Source organism: Panulirus ornatus, chromosome 49 (assembly GCF_036320965.1).
Source record: "Panulirus ornatus isolate Po-2019 chromosome 49, ASM3632096v1, whole genome shotgun sequence".
NCBI lineage: Eukaryota > Metazoa > Arthropoda > Malacostraca > Decapoda > Palinuridae > Panulirus > Panulirus ornatus.
In genome coordinates, this window is record NC_092272.1 from 9,221,468 (window position 1) to 9,240,053 (window position 18,586).

Consider the following 18,586-nt stretch of genomic DNA (forward strand, 5'->3'; position numbering starts at 1 on the left):
CCACTTACACCATTACCATCACCTACACCAGCATCACCACTTACACCATTACCATCACCTACACCATTATCACCACCTACACCAGTAAACCACTTATAACATTACCACTACCTATACCAGCATCACCACTTACACCATTACCACCACCTACACTAGCATCACCACTTACACCACTACAACCACCTACACCAGCGCCATCACGTGTACCAGTGCTCCCACTTTATCAATAACCCACCCACCCATTAATGGTACCACCATCTGCACCAGTGGCACCTCCTTCACCACTTACACCATACCACAGTTTACACCAGTACCACCACTTACATCAGTACTTCCATCCACTTATACAATACCTCCACCTAGACCAGTATTCCCACTTAACCAGTCCCTCCACCTACACAGTGCCATTAACTACACCAACAACACAACGAAAGTGTAACCCACTTACAGCCACTGATAATCTTCAGCTAGGTCGAGCCCAATGACTACCACTGAGCACCACTGCTCAGACGGAGCCCACTGATAATCACGAAGCACCACCATCTAGACTGAGACCACTAACACCCACTGAGCACAACCACCTAAACTGAGCTCGCTGACATCCACCTAAGTCAACCTCACTGACTCCCACTGAGCACCACTACCTAGACTGGGCCCACTAACACCTGCTGAGCACCACCATTTAGGTCGAGCCCACTGACATCCACTGAACACCACCACGTAGGTCGAACCCACAAACACCCACTGATCACCACCGCGTAGGTCGAACCCACAAACACCCACTAAGCACCACCACGTAGGTCGAACCCACTAACACCTACTGAGCACCACCACATAGGTCGAACCCACTGACATCCACTGAACACCACCACGTAGGTCGAACCCACTAACACCCACTGAGCACCACCTCGTAGGTCGAACCCACAAACACCCACTAAGCACCACCACGTAGGTCGAACCCACTAACACCCACTGAGCACCACCACGTAGGTCGAACCCACTGACATCCACTGAACACCACCACGTAGATCGAACCCACAAACACCCACTGAGCACCACCAAGTAGGTCGAACCCACAAACACCCTCTAAGCACCACCACGTAGGTCGAACCCACTAACACCTGCTGAGCACCACCATTTAGGTCGAGCCCACTGACATCCACTGAACACCACCACGTAGGTCGAACCCACTAACACCCACTGAGTACCACCACGTAGGTCGGACCCACTGACACCCACTGTCTCTTCCTCCTCCCACAGGACGCTAACGAAGACGGGCGTGGAGAGCCTGGGGAACGGCAACCTCTCCCAGTACACGGCCGCCCTGCAGGAACTGTGAGTACTGGTAGTGGTGTTGTGTACTGGTGTGTGATACTGGTGACGTGTACTGTTGGCTGTGTGTACTGGTAGTGTTGTGTACTGGTGTGTGATACTGTTGATGTGTGGTGGTTGGCTGAGTGTACTGGTAGTGGTGTTGTGTACTGGTGTGTAATACTGGTGATGTGTACTGTTGGCTGTGTGTACTGGTAGTGGTGTTGTGTACTGGTGTGTGATACTGGTAATGTGTGCTGGTGGCTGAGTGTACTGGTAGTGTTGTGTACTGGTGTGTGATACTGTTGATGTGTGGTGGTTGGCTGAGTGTACTGGTAGTGGTGTTGTGTACTGGTGTGTAATACTGGTGATGTGTACTGTTGGCTGTGTGTACTGGTAGTGGTGTTGTGTACTGGTGTGTGATACTGGTGATGTGTACTGTTGGCTGAGTGTACTGGTGTGTGATACTGGTAATGTGTGCTGGTGGCTGTGTGTACTGGTAGTGTTGTGTACTGGTGTGTGATACTGGTGATGTGTACTGTTGGCTGTGTGTACTGGTGGTGTTGTGTACTGGTGATGTGTGCTGTTGGCTGTGTGTACTGGTGGTGTTGTGTACTGGTGTGTGATACTGGTGATGTGTGCTGTTGGCTGTGTGTACTGGTAGTGGTGTTGTGTACTGGTGTGTGATACTGGTGATGTGTACTGTTGGCTGTGTGTACTGGTGGTGTTGTGTACTGGTGTGTAATACTGGTGATTTGTACTGTTGGCTGAGTGTACTGGTGGTGTTGTGTACTGGTGTGTGATACTGTTGATGTGTGGTGGTGGCTGTGTGTACTGGTGGTGTTGTGTGCTGGTGATGTGTGCTGGTGGCTGTGTGTACTGGTGGTGTTGTGTACTGGTGTGTAATACTGGTGATGTGTATGGTTGGCTGAGCGTACTGGTAGTGGTGTTGTGTACTGGTGTGTAATACTGGTGATGTGGATTGTTGGCTGTGTGCACTGGTGGTGTTGTGTACTGGTGTGTGATACTGTTGATGTGTGGTGGTGGCTGTGTGTACTGGTGGTGTTGTGTACTGGTGTGTAATACTGGTGATGTGTACTGTTGGCTGAGTGTACTGGTAGTGGTGTTGTGTACTGGTGTGTAATACTGGTGATGTGGATTGTTGGCTGTGTGTACTGGTGGTGTTGTGTACTGGTGTGTGATACTGTTGATGTGTGGTGGTTGGCTGTGTGTACTGGTGGTGTTGTGTACTGGTGTGTAATACTGGTGATGTGTACTGTTGGCTGAGTGTACTGGTAGTGGTGTTGTGTACTGGTGTGTAATACTGGTGGTGTTATGTACTGGTGTGTAATACTGGTGATGTGGACTGTTGGTCGTGTGTACTGGTAGTGGTGCATAATACATATGTTATGCAATGTTGGTTGTGTGTATTGGTGGCAGTGTGTACTGGTAGGAGCGTGTAGTATGTATAACATTGGTGTGTGCATTGATGGTTGTGTATACTGGTAGTGGGGGTGCACTGGTAGTGGGCGTGTACTGGTAGTGGAGGTGTACTGGTAGTGGTGTGTACTGACTTACAAGCAGTCCTAGTAACTGTAGCTCTTGTAACTGTAATCCTTGTAAACTGACTGGCTGGTAGACTCTCTCTCTCTCTCTCTCTCTCTCTCTCTCTCTCTCTCTCTCTCTCTCTCTCTCTCTCTCTCTCACATATACGAGGATAATCTTGCCTTTTATTGTGAACATTTAACTTCCCTGTGGGGGGAACTAAAGGTGAATATAAACCTGATTGCATTACGCCACGGGAATACTGACTGACAAATCATGGAGATAGAATATTGAGCGTCCACAGATCAGGTTTTTAAGACCACTAAAAATATTTTTTGTACCAAGAACCCTGACTGTGTGTGGGGGGTGTAAGATAAGGGTGATGTAATGATGTTCTGGGTGAACTGATGATCAGTCCAGTTCATTCTATTCCTGAGCAATATCCATAATACATGCAATGTTGCCGTTGGCAACTTAAGAGTCAAGGGTGGGCCGATTTGATAATTGTTTCTTTCCCCTACACCTTGAAGCTTTGGAACTCTCTACCCTCTCGAGTCTTTCCCAATAACTACGACCCTGCACTTCCTCCTGAGTTACTAAATTCTTTCCCTCGTCTCTTCTTTTTCTCCTTCTCATACCCCGCTCTATATTCCAATCAAGGCCTGGTCTTGATGTGGGCTTTTGTCCGTGACTGGAGCCTCCAAAGTAAAAATGTTTTCTAGCTGGATAAAGTCTCTCTGATATCAGAAAAGTATAGAAGATCTGAGCAGGACAAGTTAAAAGAAATGACCGTCTGTGCCACAATACGAAGAAATGCTCTCTGTTCAAGGCTCAAGAAGACAGGGTGGCTGACGTCTCTAGCGGGATCGAGATTTCTGTAAATGATATTTGAAGCGACTCGTTATACGTAGCATTAAATGAGTGATTCGCTACAAGCAGCATTAAATGAGTGATTCGCTACAAGCAGCATTAAATGAGTGACTCGTTACAAGCAGCATTAAATGAGTGACTCGCTACAAGCAGCATTAAATGAGTGACTCGTTACAAGCAGCATTAAATGAGTGATTCGCTACAAGCAGCATCAAATGAGTGACTCGCTACAAGCAGCATTAAATGAGTGACTCGTTACAAGCAGCATTAAATGAGTGACTCGCTACAAGCAGCATCAAATGAGTGACTCGTTCCAAGCAGTATTAAACGAGTGACTCGTTACAAGCAGCATTAAATGAGTGACTCGCTACAAGCAGCATTAAATGAGTGACTCGTTACAAGCAGCACTAAATGAGTGACTCGCTACAAGCAGCATTAAATGAGTGACTCGCTACAAGCAGCATCAAATGAGTGACTCGTTCCAAGCAGTATTAAACGAGTGACTCGTTACAAGCAGCATTAAATTAGTGACTCGCTACAAGCAGCATTAAATGAGTGACTCGCTACAAGCAACATTAAATGAGTGACTCGTCCAAGCAGCAGAAGCAAGATCCATTATCTGAAGTAACTCGTGGAGACAGTGACTCCACAATAGGTCCACACCCACACGCTGAGCACGAAGCCTGTTCAGTGTTCCATGAGGAAAGGGAGGGGGTATGGTCAACTCCTGTCATGTGGACATTGAAAGATATGACGTGCGACGTTCCAGGAAAAGTTATCACGTACAGTGGATGCAATCAAGAACATTACCTGATGGGAGGGTTCCACGATGCGAGGGCAGGGATGGGAGGGCCCAACAGTGGGCGAGCGCTTCCAGAGAATGCGACCAGACTGGAGGACCTGGAAGCGAAGGGGTGATGTGAGTACAAGAGCTACAGTCGCTGGCAGGCTAATATATGCGACCAGGAAGTGGGTGGGCAGTGACCACAGAGCACCTGAGCAACTAATGCTCATGAGCAGTGGAGGTTTATCCCCTAAGACTTAGATTTTGAATACCACAAGGTGGGATTCTTGCACCTACATTGCAATAACATCATTGAGTGCCGCTACTCCCCCTGTGGTATTTACACTCACCGACAGACGCACATAAGAACAAATACAAACATTGTTAATTTTATATATGTATATATATATATACATATACATATATATATATATATATATATATATATATATATATATATATATATATATATGTAGCATTTATGGATCTGGAGAAAGCATATGATAAGAGTTGATAGAGATGCTCTGTGGAAAGTACTGAGAATATATGGTGTGGGAGGCAAGTTGTTGGAAGCAGTGAAAAGTTTTTATCGAGGATGTAAGGCATGTGTACGCTGTAGGAAGAGAGGAAAGTGATTGGTTCTCAGTGAATGTAGGTTTGCGGCAGGGGTGTGTGATGTCTCCATGGTTGTTTAATTTGTTTATGGATGGGGTTGTTAGGGAGGTGAATGCAAGAGTTTTGGAAAGAGGGGCAAGGATGCAGTCTGTTGTGATGAGAGAGCTTGGGAAGTGAGTCAGTTGTTGTTCGCTGATGATGCAGCGCTGGTGGCTGATTCATGTGAGAAACTGCAGAAGCTGGTGACTGAGTTTGGTAAGGTGTGTGAGAGAAGAAAGTTGAGAGTAAATGTAAATAAGAGCAAGGTTATTATGTACAGTAGGGTTGAGGGTCAAGTCAACTGGGAGGTAGGTTTAAATGGAGAAAAACTGGAGAAGTAAAGTGTTTTAGATATCTGGGAGTGGATCTGGCAGCGGATGGAACCATGAAAGCGGAAGTGAATCATAGGGTGGGGGAGGGAGCGAAAGTTCTGGGAGCCTTGAAAGGTGAGTGGAAGTCGAGAACATTATCTCGGAAAGCAAAGGTGGGTATGCTTGAAGGAATAGTGGTTCCAACAATGTTGTATGGTTGCGAGGCTTGGGCTATGGATAGAGTTGTGCGCAGGAGGGTGGATGTGCTGGAAATGAGATGTTTGAGGACAATATGTGGTGTGAGGTGGTTTGATCGAGTAAGTAATGTGAGGGTAAGAGAGATGTGTAGTAATAAAAAGAGTGTGGTTGAGAGAGCAGAAGAGGGTGTTTTGAAATGGTTTGGTCACATGGAAAGAATGAGTGAGGAAAGATTGACCAAGAGGATATATGTGTCAGAGGTGGGGGGAACGAGAAGTGGGAGACCAAATTGGAGGTGGAAAGATGGAGTGAAAAAGATTTTGAGTGATCGGAGCCTGAACATACAGGAGGGTGAAAGGCGCGCAAGGGATAGAAAGAATCGGGACGATGTGGTATACCGGGGTCGACGTGCTGTCAATGGATTGAACCAGGGCATGTGAAGCGTCTTGGGTAAACCATGGAAAGTTGTGTGCGGCCTGGATGTGGAAAGGGAGCTGTGGTTTCGTTGCATTATTACATGACAGCTAGAGACTGAGTGTGAACGAATGTAGCCTTTGTGTTCTTTTCCTAGCGCTACCTCGCACACATGAGGGGGGAGGGGGTTGTTATTCCATGTGTGGCGAGGTGGCGATGGGAATGAATAAAGGCAGACAGTATGAATTATGTACTTGTGTATATATGTATATGTCTGTGTGTGTATATGTATATGTATGCATTGAGATGTATAGGTATATATATATATATATATATATATATATATATATATATATATATATATATATATATATATATATATATATATATTATCCCTGGGGATAGGGGAGAAAGAATACTTCCCACGTATTCCCTGCGTGTCGTAGAAGGCGACTAAAAGGGGAGGGAGCGGGGGGCTGGAAATCCTCCCCTCTCACTTTTTTTTTTTTAATTTTCCAAAAGAGGGAACAGAGAAGGGGCCCAGGTGAGGATATTCCCTCAAGGGCCCAGTCCTCTGTTCTCAACGCTACCTCGCTAATGCGGGAAATGGCGAATAGTATGAAAGAAAAAGAAAATATATATATATATATATATATAAATATATATATATATATATATATATATATATAAAGGATCACAGTTGAGTGTGTGATCAAGTACATTCCTATGAGTCCACGGAAGAAATGAAACACGATAAGTTCCCAAGTGCACTTTCGTGTAATAATCACATCATCAGGGAATATACAAGAAATATAATAGTCAGTTGATATACATATGTGAAGGATAATCTCTATAGGAGTAGCTGATTAAAAGTGACTTTAAAACACAAGGCGATTAAAGAATAATTATAAAAATATAAGTTGTTTAATCTCATATAATCTAAATTGCTACCGAAAGCATCCAACATTAGGAAATTACTTCATAGCCGAAGCCACGTTCTCATCCAGGCTGCAGGGATTTTCCCATTCTACGAAAATGAGGTTAGACACATAAGGTAATTAGATTAGCGGCAATGTTAATGTTTGCACAGAGGGTAGCTGCAGGGGGGGAGGGGAGAGGGGATTCGGGCGACCTCCAGCTACACACAGTGTCTCTCTCTCTCTCTCTCTCTCTCTCTCTCTCTCTCTATCTATCTATCTATCTATCTATCTATCTATCTATCTCTTTACTCGGTTGTATAAGTGCATATACCATACCAAGCTACCTCATACTCAAGGCTTAAGTATACACAAGCTAGGGCTCCCATACCTCACAAGATGAGGTTGAGGTCTTGGTGAGGCCAGTGAGGAAGGGAGGGAAGAGGTGGTCTTTGTGAGGCCAAAGGGGAACAGGGGGAGGGGTCTTTGTGAGGCCAAAGGGGAACAGGGGGAGGGGACTTTGTGAGGCCAAAGGGGAACAGGGGAGGGGACTTTGTGAGGCCAAAGGGGAACAGGGGGAGGGGACTTTGTGAGGCCAAAGGGGAACAGGGGGAGGGGTCTTTGTGAGGCCAAAGGGGAACAGGGGGAGGGGACTTTGTGAGGCCAAGGGGGAACCTGGGGAGGGGACTTTGTGAGGCCAAGGGGGAACAGGGGGAGGGGACTTTGTGAGGCCATGGGGGAAACAGGGGGAGGGGACTTTGTGAGGCCAAGGGGGAAAAGGGGGAGGGGACTTTGTGAGGCCAAGGGGGAACCGGGGGAGGGGACTTTGTGAGGACAAGGAACAATAATAGTGAAGTTTGGTGTTCCTACAAAGAAGTTGCAGACTTCCATTTCATTCTCCTTCTAACTTCTTTTCCATCTCCTTTTCCTTCTTTTCTCCTCCTCTTCCTCCTATCTCCTGTTTCTCTCAGTTTGTTTCTCGTAGGAGGCGCTGAAGAAGGGGTTATCAAAACGATGCCATAAGAGCATCGAGATGGAGTACTTTATGGCTTATATTCTTTTATGTAAGGGACCGGTGATGGCCACTGGTGACGACATCAAGGTCTGACACGAGTTATGGACACTGGTGACAACACCAGGGCCTGACACCGACTGTGGACACTGTTGGAAATATCAGGCACAGGTGCAGATTACGAACACTAGGTACAACATGAAGTTCTGGCACCAGGCATGTATACCGTGCCTAAAACAGGGTCAAGGACTGTCTGCAGTTTTCCCCCACCCTCTTTCACCCCCGAGCGTACGCCAGGCTACCTCTTATCGACTCAGCCTAGATCAAGAGGATGAACGGCTGCGTTGGCTGTGAGCCAACTGCCCTAGACCGAGGCGTGAGCACGGGGCCCCGCAGATTTATAGCCAACGATGATAACCGCTGCACCCCAGAGGCAAGTGTATATCTCATCCTTCAGAGGCCTCGCATTGTGTGGGAATAATATTTTGGAGGTAGTGGGGCGGAGGCTTTGAGGAGAATGCGAAATCTTTTCCCTCGCAACAGAACAGATGCTGTCCACAGGTTAGCTGCTATGTGAAGCGTAAGGTGGGAAGCGATCTATATATATCTATACCAGAATATAGGAACAGTTGATTGTGTTATTCATCCCAATTGTTTACCAAATGGCGTCCTAGCTACGTTTCTTCGTTCTATATCAACTGACTGTGATGTATTATTCTTGTATCTCCCCTGATGAAGTGATTATTACACGAAAGTGCACTTGGAAACTTATCGTGTTTCGTTTCCTCATGGACTCATAGGAATATATATGAACATGTAATGATTTCATTATTGCGTTCCCGAAAGTCGAACCAGAATTCCTCCCATTGGTAGACCAGTAATACTCTGGTCGCCTGCTGTTCTCGGTAGCCCGATTTTGACTCTAGGCGTGTTTACATATATGTATATATATATATATATATATATATATATATATATATATATATATATATGTATATATATATATATATATATATATATATATATATATATATATATATATATATATATATATCATCCCTGGGGATAGGGGAGATAGAATACTTCCCACGTATTCCCTGCGTGTCGTAGAAGGCGACTAAAAGGGGAGGGAGCGGGAGGCTGGAAATCCTCCCCTCTCTTTTTTTTTCCAAAAGAAGAAACAGTGAAGGGGGCCAGGTGAGGATATTCCCTCAAAGGCCCAGTCCTCATCCTCTGTTCTTAACGCTACCTCACTAATGCGGGAAATGGCGATTAGTATAAAAAAAAAAAAAAAAAATATATATATATATATATATATATATATATATATATATATATATATATATATATATATATATATATATATATGTATATATATATATATATATATATATATATATATATATATATATATATATATATATATATATATATTCCTATGAGTCCACTGGGGAAAATGAAACACGATAAGTTCCCAAGCGCGCTTTCGTGTGATAATCACATCATCAGGGGAGACACAAGAAAGAAATATAAGTCAGTTGACATTCATCGAAGAGACGAAGCTAAGACGCCAGATGGCGTCCTAGCTTCGTCTCTTCGATGTTCATCAACTGACTCATATTTCTCTCTTGTGTCTCCCCTGATGATGTGATTATCACACGAAAGTGCACTTGGGAACTTATCTTGTTTCATATTCCCCGTGGACTCATAGGAATATCTTGATCACGCGCAAAATTGTGATCCTCTCCAATATATATATATATATATATATATATATATATATATATATATATATATATATATATATATATATTATCCCTGGGGATAGGGGATAAAGAATACTTCCCACGTATTCCCTGCGTGTCGTAGAAGGCGACTAAAAGAGGAGGGAGCGGGGGGCTAGAAATCCTTCCCTCTCGTTTTTGATTTCCCAAAAGAAGGAACAGAGAAGAGGGCCAAGTGAGGATATTCCCTCAAAGGCTCAGTCCTCTGTTCTTAACGCTACCTCGCTGACGCCGGAAATGGTGAATAGTATGAAGAAAAAAAAAGGAAATATATATATATATATATATATATATATATATATATATATATATATATATATATATATATATATATATATATATATATGTATATATATATATATATGTATATATATATATATATATATATATATATATATATATATATATATATATATATATATATATATATATGCAAATAAATTGCTGCCTTTCTCCTCTTAACGAGATGGCGTCAGAAACAGACGAAGGGAGAAAGATCCCCACGGGCTGCACCTCCTCTGCATCCGCATATTGAACATGATAATGCAAGCGAGGGGGATCGCCAGCACCACGCAAGAGATGCCTGGCCAGTATTGTCTCCCATGATGCCCGGAATATGCATCATACATCACGTAGAACACATGTAAGGATGGAGCTGACTCTGCATATGTGATTCTCGTTTCTTGTGTGTTAGCTGAGACGACACGGGCAGATGAGACTATAATCAAGACTATCTCACATATATATATATATATATATATATATATATATATATATATATATATATATATATATATATATATTCCTATGAGTCCACTGGGAAAATGAAACACGATAAGCTGCCAAGTGCACTTTCTTGTAATAATCACATCATCAGGGGAGACACAAAAGAGAAATATAACAGTCAGTTGATCTACAACGAAGCGACGTACTAGGACGCCATTTTATCGACCAACTCTTAGGGGTGGATGAACAGCTGGATTGTTTGTGGACCGACTGCCGCACCCAGGATTCGAACCTATGACCTTTACCTATGGGCTGGTTGTGAATGCGTCACGGTCAGGGACGCTAACCGCTACACCACGGCAGTCCATAACATACATGTGCAATTGTAAAATATATCGACCTGCAGTAGGTGCCCAACAATTACTTAGGGACACCTCAACGACCCCGAAATCGTAGCTCAAAGCATAGATAACGAAGCAGTTATTGCAATACCTGCTGAGTGATCTATCGTCTTCAGTGATGCCTCAACAACTCCTCCATGGAGCTGGTTCCTTCATTCCGGAAACGTGTCTTGTACTCCAGGTTCACTTCACCTCAGCAGACGTGGTTTCTGCTTCACCAACCAACCATCACTCCTCGTATCTAAACACGTTTGGAATACTGTAATCGACAGCCCAAACCAAACGTCCTTTCTATGTCACTCTGCTGTCTCTCTAACAGCCTCCTGTGCTGCTGATGTTACAACATCAGCTCTGGTAGCTACTTGGTTGGAGCCCCTGTGGTATCTCCCTCCTCTTGCACCCCACCTCTCCGTGCAGCTCCGGCCGTGATAGCTAGGTACTGTGTCAGGATTGTATGGCTTTACACCACTGCGTCCACTACTGGGTACAGCCTCTTGCCCTGTGATTTCAATTGTCGCACTCTTTACGTCCCCTGTACGAGGACGACCTTTCCACAATGATCTCTGGTGTTGTATGATCTCTTACTGTCTCCACTGCATGGAACTGGACGATATGTATATACGTAATACCCTGTAACATTTATATAGGACAAGTTACAGTGGACGAACTATATACGTAACACCCCTCTAATATTTATATAAGACAAGTTACATTGGACGATTTATATACGTAACACCCCTCTAATATTTATATAGGACGAGTTACACTGGACGATTTATATACGTAACACCCCTCTAATATTTATATAGGACGAGTTACACTGGACGATTTATATATAAACAACCCTCTGATATATATAGGAAAAGTTAAACTGGCCGACATATACACACAACGCCCTCTAACCAATTGTTATCCAAACTAGACTAATATCTTGACCATATCATACCACGAAGCTCCATGAATAAGATCGCTTTTCGGGTCGCGAGGACGCAGTACGTGGAACAGGAGAGAGGGTTCACTCAGTGTTCCGGATCACTGAACCGTCCCAGTCACTTGTGGCTGTCTCATCGTTCTTTCCGTCGGTTTATCTGCGGGGCTCAGGGGAGGGGCGCCTGGAGGTTGCAACAGACCAGAATAAATCGGAAACATTTTCACCCGTAGTTAAGGGTCGAGTGCTGCAGAGACCGTTTTCATAGCTTTCATTTGTATGGTTCGTTTTGTGCTTCAGAGTTTTATGGTTCATCCTCGTGTTCGACTCCTTTTGTCTCTGTCCTTCCCTCCCTCTTTTCCACTCTTTGTTTTTTGTCTATTAATCTGTCTTTTAGTCTGTCTCAGTTTCCCAAGAGCCAAAGTCAAAGTTATAACGAAGGTTTGTGAGCTTATGCGCGCGTCGAATCTTTGAGTCTTGATTGTATATACGTTTCACCAACCCAGCCCTTTAAATGGTCAAGTCTTAAACTCAAGAGCAGGACGACAAGAGCCTTGGATACGATCACGCCTTTTAAATGATCGGGTTGTGATAGATAAAAGGCCACACCATCATACTTAAAGGCCTCATCGTCGTGCTCAAGGGCTTGGGCCGTCGTGTTCAAAGGTCGAATCATAATCCTAAAAAAATATACAGAATCCATCTCCAGATTCCATGCGATCCAATTCCAGTGGGACAACAGATCCTGGGTTTTTGTTTTGTATATGGGAGGGAATACCTTTTATCGAGGCGAATCCTTATGCCAACTAATATCCCTAAGGATATGGCTTTCACGTAGTCCTAGGACAAACAAAACAAACAAAAAAGAAACAAAGTTAGACTGGCGATCATTATGATATTCTATTATCTTAACAATAGTTGGAATATTGTGTGTGTGTGTGTGTGTGTGTGTGTGCACATTTGCATACCAATGCTACACAAGTTATGAGGACATTATTTGAATGAATCCCATTTATATATACATTGAAATAGTCTTTTTTTTTTTTAAATGAATAACAGAAATTTAACTGGGTTCCCCATAGCGTTATGTACATTGCTTCAAAATTTTAGATTCGATAATATCAACTTCCATTTAGCCCGTGAAAGAGATTAACAGAGATCCTGAATTAGATTTTTTTGAGTTAAAAGTGTGAGAGTCTGCGAGATGTGATGTATATGGGTTGGGAGAATAGCAAAATATGAGAATTATGGGATGGGAGAATAGCGAAATATGATAATTATGAGATGGGAGAATAGCGAAATACGATAAATATGGGATGGGAGAATAGCGAAATATGATAATTATGAGATGGGAGAATAGCGAAATACGATAAATATGGGATGGGAGAATAGCGAAATATGATAAATATGGGACTGACTTGTCGGCAATATGATAGATATGGGATAGGGATATGCCGAAATATATTTTGGAGTAAAGGTGTAGCGAAATAAGATAAATATGGGATAAGCGTGTCGCAAAGTATGATAAATATGGGATAGGAGCGTCGCGAAATATAGTTGATATGGGATAGAGGTTTCCCGAAATATGACATGGGATAGGGGTGTAGCGAAATATGATAAATATGGGATAAGGGTGTAGCGAAATATGATGAATATGGGATGAGGGTGTAGCGAAATGTGATAACATGGGATGGGAAAGTGTTGCGAGATATGATAAATACGTGACAGAGGGGCGTCGCGAAATGTGATATATATGAGACTGGAGTTGCCCTCCTCCAGCTGCACTTGGCCACCAGGTCCTCCAGCAGCACTTGGCCACCAGGTCCTCCAGCAGCACTTGACCACCAGGTCCTCCAGCGGCACTTGGCCACCAGGTCCTCCAGCTGCACTTGGCCACCAGGTCCTCCAGCAGCACTTGACCACCAGGTCCTCCAGCAGCACTTGGCCACCAGGTCCTCCAGCTGCACTTGGCCACCAGGTCCTCCAGCAGCACTTGGCCACCAGGTCCTCCAGCTGCACTTGGCCACCAGGTCCTCCAGCAGCACTTGGCCATCAGGTCCTCCAGCTGCACTTGGCCACCAGGTTTTTCAGCAGCACTTGGCCACCAGGTCCTCCAGCTGCACTTGGCCACCAGGTCCTCCAGCAGCACTTGGCCACCAGGTCCTCCAGCAGCACTTGACCACCAGGTCCTACAGCAGCACTTGACCACCAGGTCCTCCAGCAGCACATGGCCACCAGGTCCTCCAGCAGCACTTGGCCACCAGGTCCTCCAGCAGCACTTGGCCACCAGGTCCTCCAGCAGCACTTGACCACCAGGTCCTCCAGCGGCACTTGGCCACCAGGTCCTCCAGCTGCACTTGGCCACCAGGTCCTCCAGCAGCACTTGACCACCAGGTCCTCCAGCAGCACTTGGCCACCAGGTCCTCCAGCAGAACTTGGCCATCAGGTCCTCCAGCTGCACTTGGCCACCAGGTTTTTCAGCAGCACTTGGCCACCAGGTCTTCCAGCAGCACTTGGCCACCAGGTCCTCCAGCAGCATTGGCCACCAGGTCTTCCAGCAGCACTTGGCCACCAGGTCTTCCAGCAGCACTTGGCCACCAGGTCCTCCAGCAGCACTTGGCCACCAGGTCCTCCAGCAGCACTTGGCCACCAGGTCTTCCAGCAGCACTTGGCCACCAGGTCCTCCAGCAGCATTGGCCACCAGGTCTTCCAGCAGCACTTGGCCACCAGGTCCTCCAGCAGCACTTGGCCACCAGGTCCTCCAGCAGCACTTGGCCACCAGGTCCTCAGGCAGCACTTGGCCACCAGGTCCTCCAGCAGCACTTGGCCACCAGGTCCTCCAGCAGCACTTGGCCACCAGGTCCTCCAGCTGCACATGACCATCAGGTCCTCCAGCTGCACTTGGCCACCAGGTCCTCCAGCTGCACATGGCCACCAGGTCCTCCAGCACCACTTGGCCACCAGGTTTTTCAGCAGCACTTGGCCACCAGGTCTTCCAGCTGCACTTGGCCACCAGGTCCTCCAGCAGCACTTGGCCACCAGGTCCTCCAGTAGCATTGGCCACCAGGTCCTGCAGCTGCACACATCAACCGTGTCTCTGCTGAAGCAAGTCTCAAGCAATATACGTGTGTGTATGGTAGGGGGCCTCTTGTGCCCCCCCTTACCTGGTGGTATATATGGAGGCTTATGTGGTCGTATGTGCACTGTGTTTTTAAATCCCTTACAACTCCAGAGTGGTATAATGGGGTATATTCCTCTCTCTCTCTCTCTCTCTCTCTCTCTCTCTCTCTCTCTCTCTCTCTCTCTCTCTCTTGCAGACTCGCCCTTAGTAACCTGTATGTGAGAAGTAAGACCCATGCAGTATACACTAGTGGTATACCGCGATTATATTTTCCACTGGAGGTTCCCAGACCTCGTCTATCCCATTTCGCGACACCTTTATCCCATATTCATCCTATTTCGCGACACCCCTATCCCATATTGATAATATTTCGCGATGCCCCTATCCCATATCTATCCTATTTCGCAACACCTCTATCCCATATCAGTCATAATTTCACGACGCCCCTATCCCATACTCATCCTATTTCACGACACTCCAATCTCATTTCTAGCCTATTTCACGACACTCTATCCCATATCTATCCTATTTCGGGACGCCCCTATTCCATATCAGTCATATTTCGCGACACCTCTATCCCATATCTATCTTATTTCGCGGCATTCCTATCCCATATCAGTCATATTTCGCGACACCTCTATCCCATGTCTGTCCTCTTTTGCGACACTCCTATCCCATATTTATCATATTCCCCGACACGCCAATCCTATACTTCCTAAACCTTATGTTCTTAGTGCCATTGGACCATTATGTAACCTCTTATAACAACGGTAAGGAAAAGGTACATTTCAGCTAAAACATAAAGGGGAAAAATATCGTACTACTTTATCATGATGACGTATGAAGGAGAACTTTTGCGTCACCTGTCGGAGAATTTCTTGAGGCGCCTCAGCCAAGAATCAGTTGGAGAGTTTATAAATAAGGCGTTCACCATATTTCCCCAAGGTAATGGAGGCTCGGGGCAGCCCAGGCAGCTGGCGCGTTCCAGCGGAACGGTTCGTGAGCCACCCTGCCAACCGTACGACACCTTTCGTGCTACGCTGCCAACCGTGCGAATACCTTTCATGCTACACTGCCAAACGTACAAGTACCTTTCTTGCTACACTGCCAACCGTACGAATATCTTTCGTCATTCAAAGAAATTGTCTTACATCTTATATTTTTGTCATACCGGTTTCACTGAAAGGGGTTGGTGTGTTATGTTGACATACAGAGAGAGAGAGAGAGAGAGAGAGAGAGAGAGAGAGAGAGAGAGAGAGAGAGAATGTTATCCCTTCGGAAACTAATCAACTTTTTTTTTTTGCTTCAGATAACAAATGATCTCAGTTCCATCACACATATGATCCTGATAATGACCATGAACATTATATAATCATCAATAATGATAATCATTTCCCAGACATTACGTAAATACTTCTGATAACATTGGAATCATTTTTGATATTGAGGCCTGGATGTAAGGATTTGGTTAATCTGCATACACCCATCGCTTCCTTTCATCAATTTACAAAAAAATGGAATTTCTCGAGTGTAAAACAATATAACAAGAACAATAAAAGAATAATGCATTAATCACTGGCTAACCTGTTAATTTGTCAACGTAATATATAAATGTCCTGGTTCGAGTCCTTGCTGATGTAGGGTATTATGGGGCCAGGTGAGGATATTCCCTCAGTGGCCCAGTTCTCTGTTCTTAACGCTACCTCGCTAACGCGGGAAATGGCGAATAGTTTAAAAAAAAAAATATATATATATATATATATATATATATATATATATATATATATATATATATATATACGAACAAAGTGTATAGGAACACGCACCTTCATAGAACATTCCAACCTCCAACAGCCAGGATCGAACCCGGGACCCCTGTGCATGAGGCGGGAATGCTAACCGCTATCTGCTATCTGCTGGCTATGTGCGCTTGTTGAGAAATAACCGGTGTAGACCCCGTTGCTCACCAACGTGAGACGAAGGGTATTCGAGTACATAGTATTCGAATAGTTATTTCCTATTAGACAGGCCCCTAGCCTAGCGGTTACATTCCCGCTTCTTGCACAGGGGTCCCGGGTTCGATCCTGGCTGTCGGAGGTTTGTATGATATATATATATATATATATATATATATATATATATATATATATATATATATATATATATATATCCCTGGGGATAGGGGAGAAAGAATACTTCCCACGTATTCCCTGCGTGTCGTAGAAGGCGACTAAAAGGGAAGGGAGCGGGGGGCTGGAAATCCTCCACTCTCGTTTTTTTTTTTCTTTTTTTTTTAATTTTCCAAAAGAAGGAACAGAGAAGGGGGCCAGGTGAGGATATTCCCTCAAAGGCCCAGTCCTCTGTTCTTAACGCTACCTCGCTATCGCGGGAAATGGCAAATAGTATGAAAAAAAAAAAAAAAATATATATATATATATATATATATATATATATATATATATATATATATATATATATATATATATATTCGTATGAGTCCACGGGAAAATTAAACATCATAAGTTCCCAAGTGCACTTTCGTGTAATAATCACATCATCAGGGGAGATAACAAGAAAGAAATATAACAGTAGACGTAGCTAGGACGCGCGCGCGCGTGTGTTGTGTGCGTTGCATACTCGAGTGGAAAACTCATATCTAGTAAAAGGAAATATATTACGTTGATCTATAACAAATTTGCACATTAGTTAACGTAATGGGGACCAAACATCAATTTTTTCCTTCGTCCTTATTAAGCAATTTACCCGACAAAATCTCTCATGAATAAGCCGGTATTTTTACCAAGGGTGTAGAAAATTGAACAGAGAAATAGGATTAATATGCTAAATCCGTTTAGAAATTTTCATTACACATGCAAATTAATCGTCGACAATGAGTAATTAATGCGGGGTTGATTAATTCCGTTCTCACCACACTAGCCCAGCGGTTGATCATATGCTAAGCAGTGTGACAGAAAACGTAGAGAACACGCCTCCATTCATGCTAATACGAGTGTGTCATGACTTATTGTCGTGTACTGTACGTACCTCGTAACATTTTTTCATACAAAATGTTTTTCTAATCATTACCAAAACACATTGAGCGAGGGGGCGGGGGGGAGGGGGGATTGAAAGTTAAACTTGAAGCCAAGAGAAAAAAAGAAAAGAAAAGAAAGGCAGTTTATGTTGGCGTTAAACAGAGTACAGCTTTGTCGTAAGTGAAGTTACGAGAGGTAGAGTAAACTGGGTCATGATGTAAGGGTTGTCTGGCCCACTGGAAATGCTCTAGTTAATGTCGCTGTTATTACAACACTGTGTTGACCGACTCTGTGAGATACGATGGCCAAAGTGAATTTTGGATACCCGTATGTCTGACTATTTTTTCAAATAAGAAGGAATATTGGTACTAAATGTCTCTAATGTTCTAAATACTCCTTCACAGAACAATATCTGATCTTTTTTCTTTTCATAGAAAGGAAATTATATATTTAGAACATAATGCAGCACAAATTACATTCCTGATATTCTCAGACGTGAAAAGCATGTAATTGAAAGGTAATCAGAATGACTAAGACCTGATATTCGGAATGATTATCTTTAATTTATGACTGAT

General features: G+C 44.2%; 1 protein-coding gene across 1 annotated transcript in view; it reads left to right on the top strand.

The window, feature by feature from the left end:
• Positions 1-18,586, top strand: part of LOC139764259 (uncharacterized) — a 73,159-nt gene that overhangs the window by 13,364 nt on the left and 41,209 nt on the right. The window contains exon 2 of the mRNA XM_071690755.1: positions 1,261-1,335. Coding sequence (XP_071546856.1) covers positions 1,261-1,335 — 75 coding nt within the window. The remainder of the gene's footprint in view (positions 1-1,260; positions 1,336-18,586) is intronic.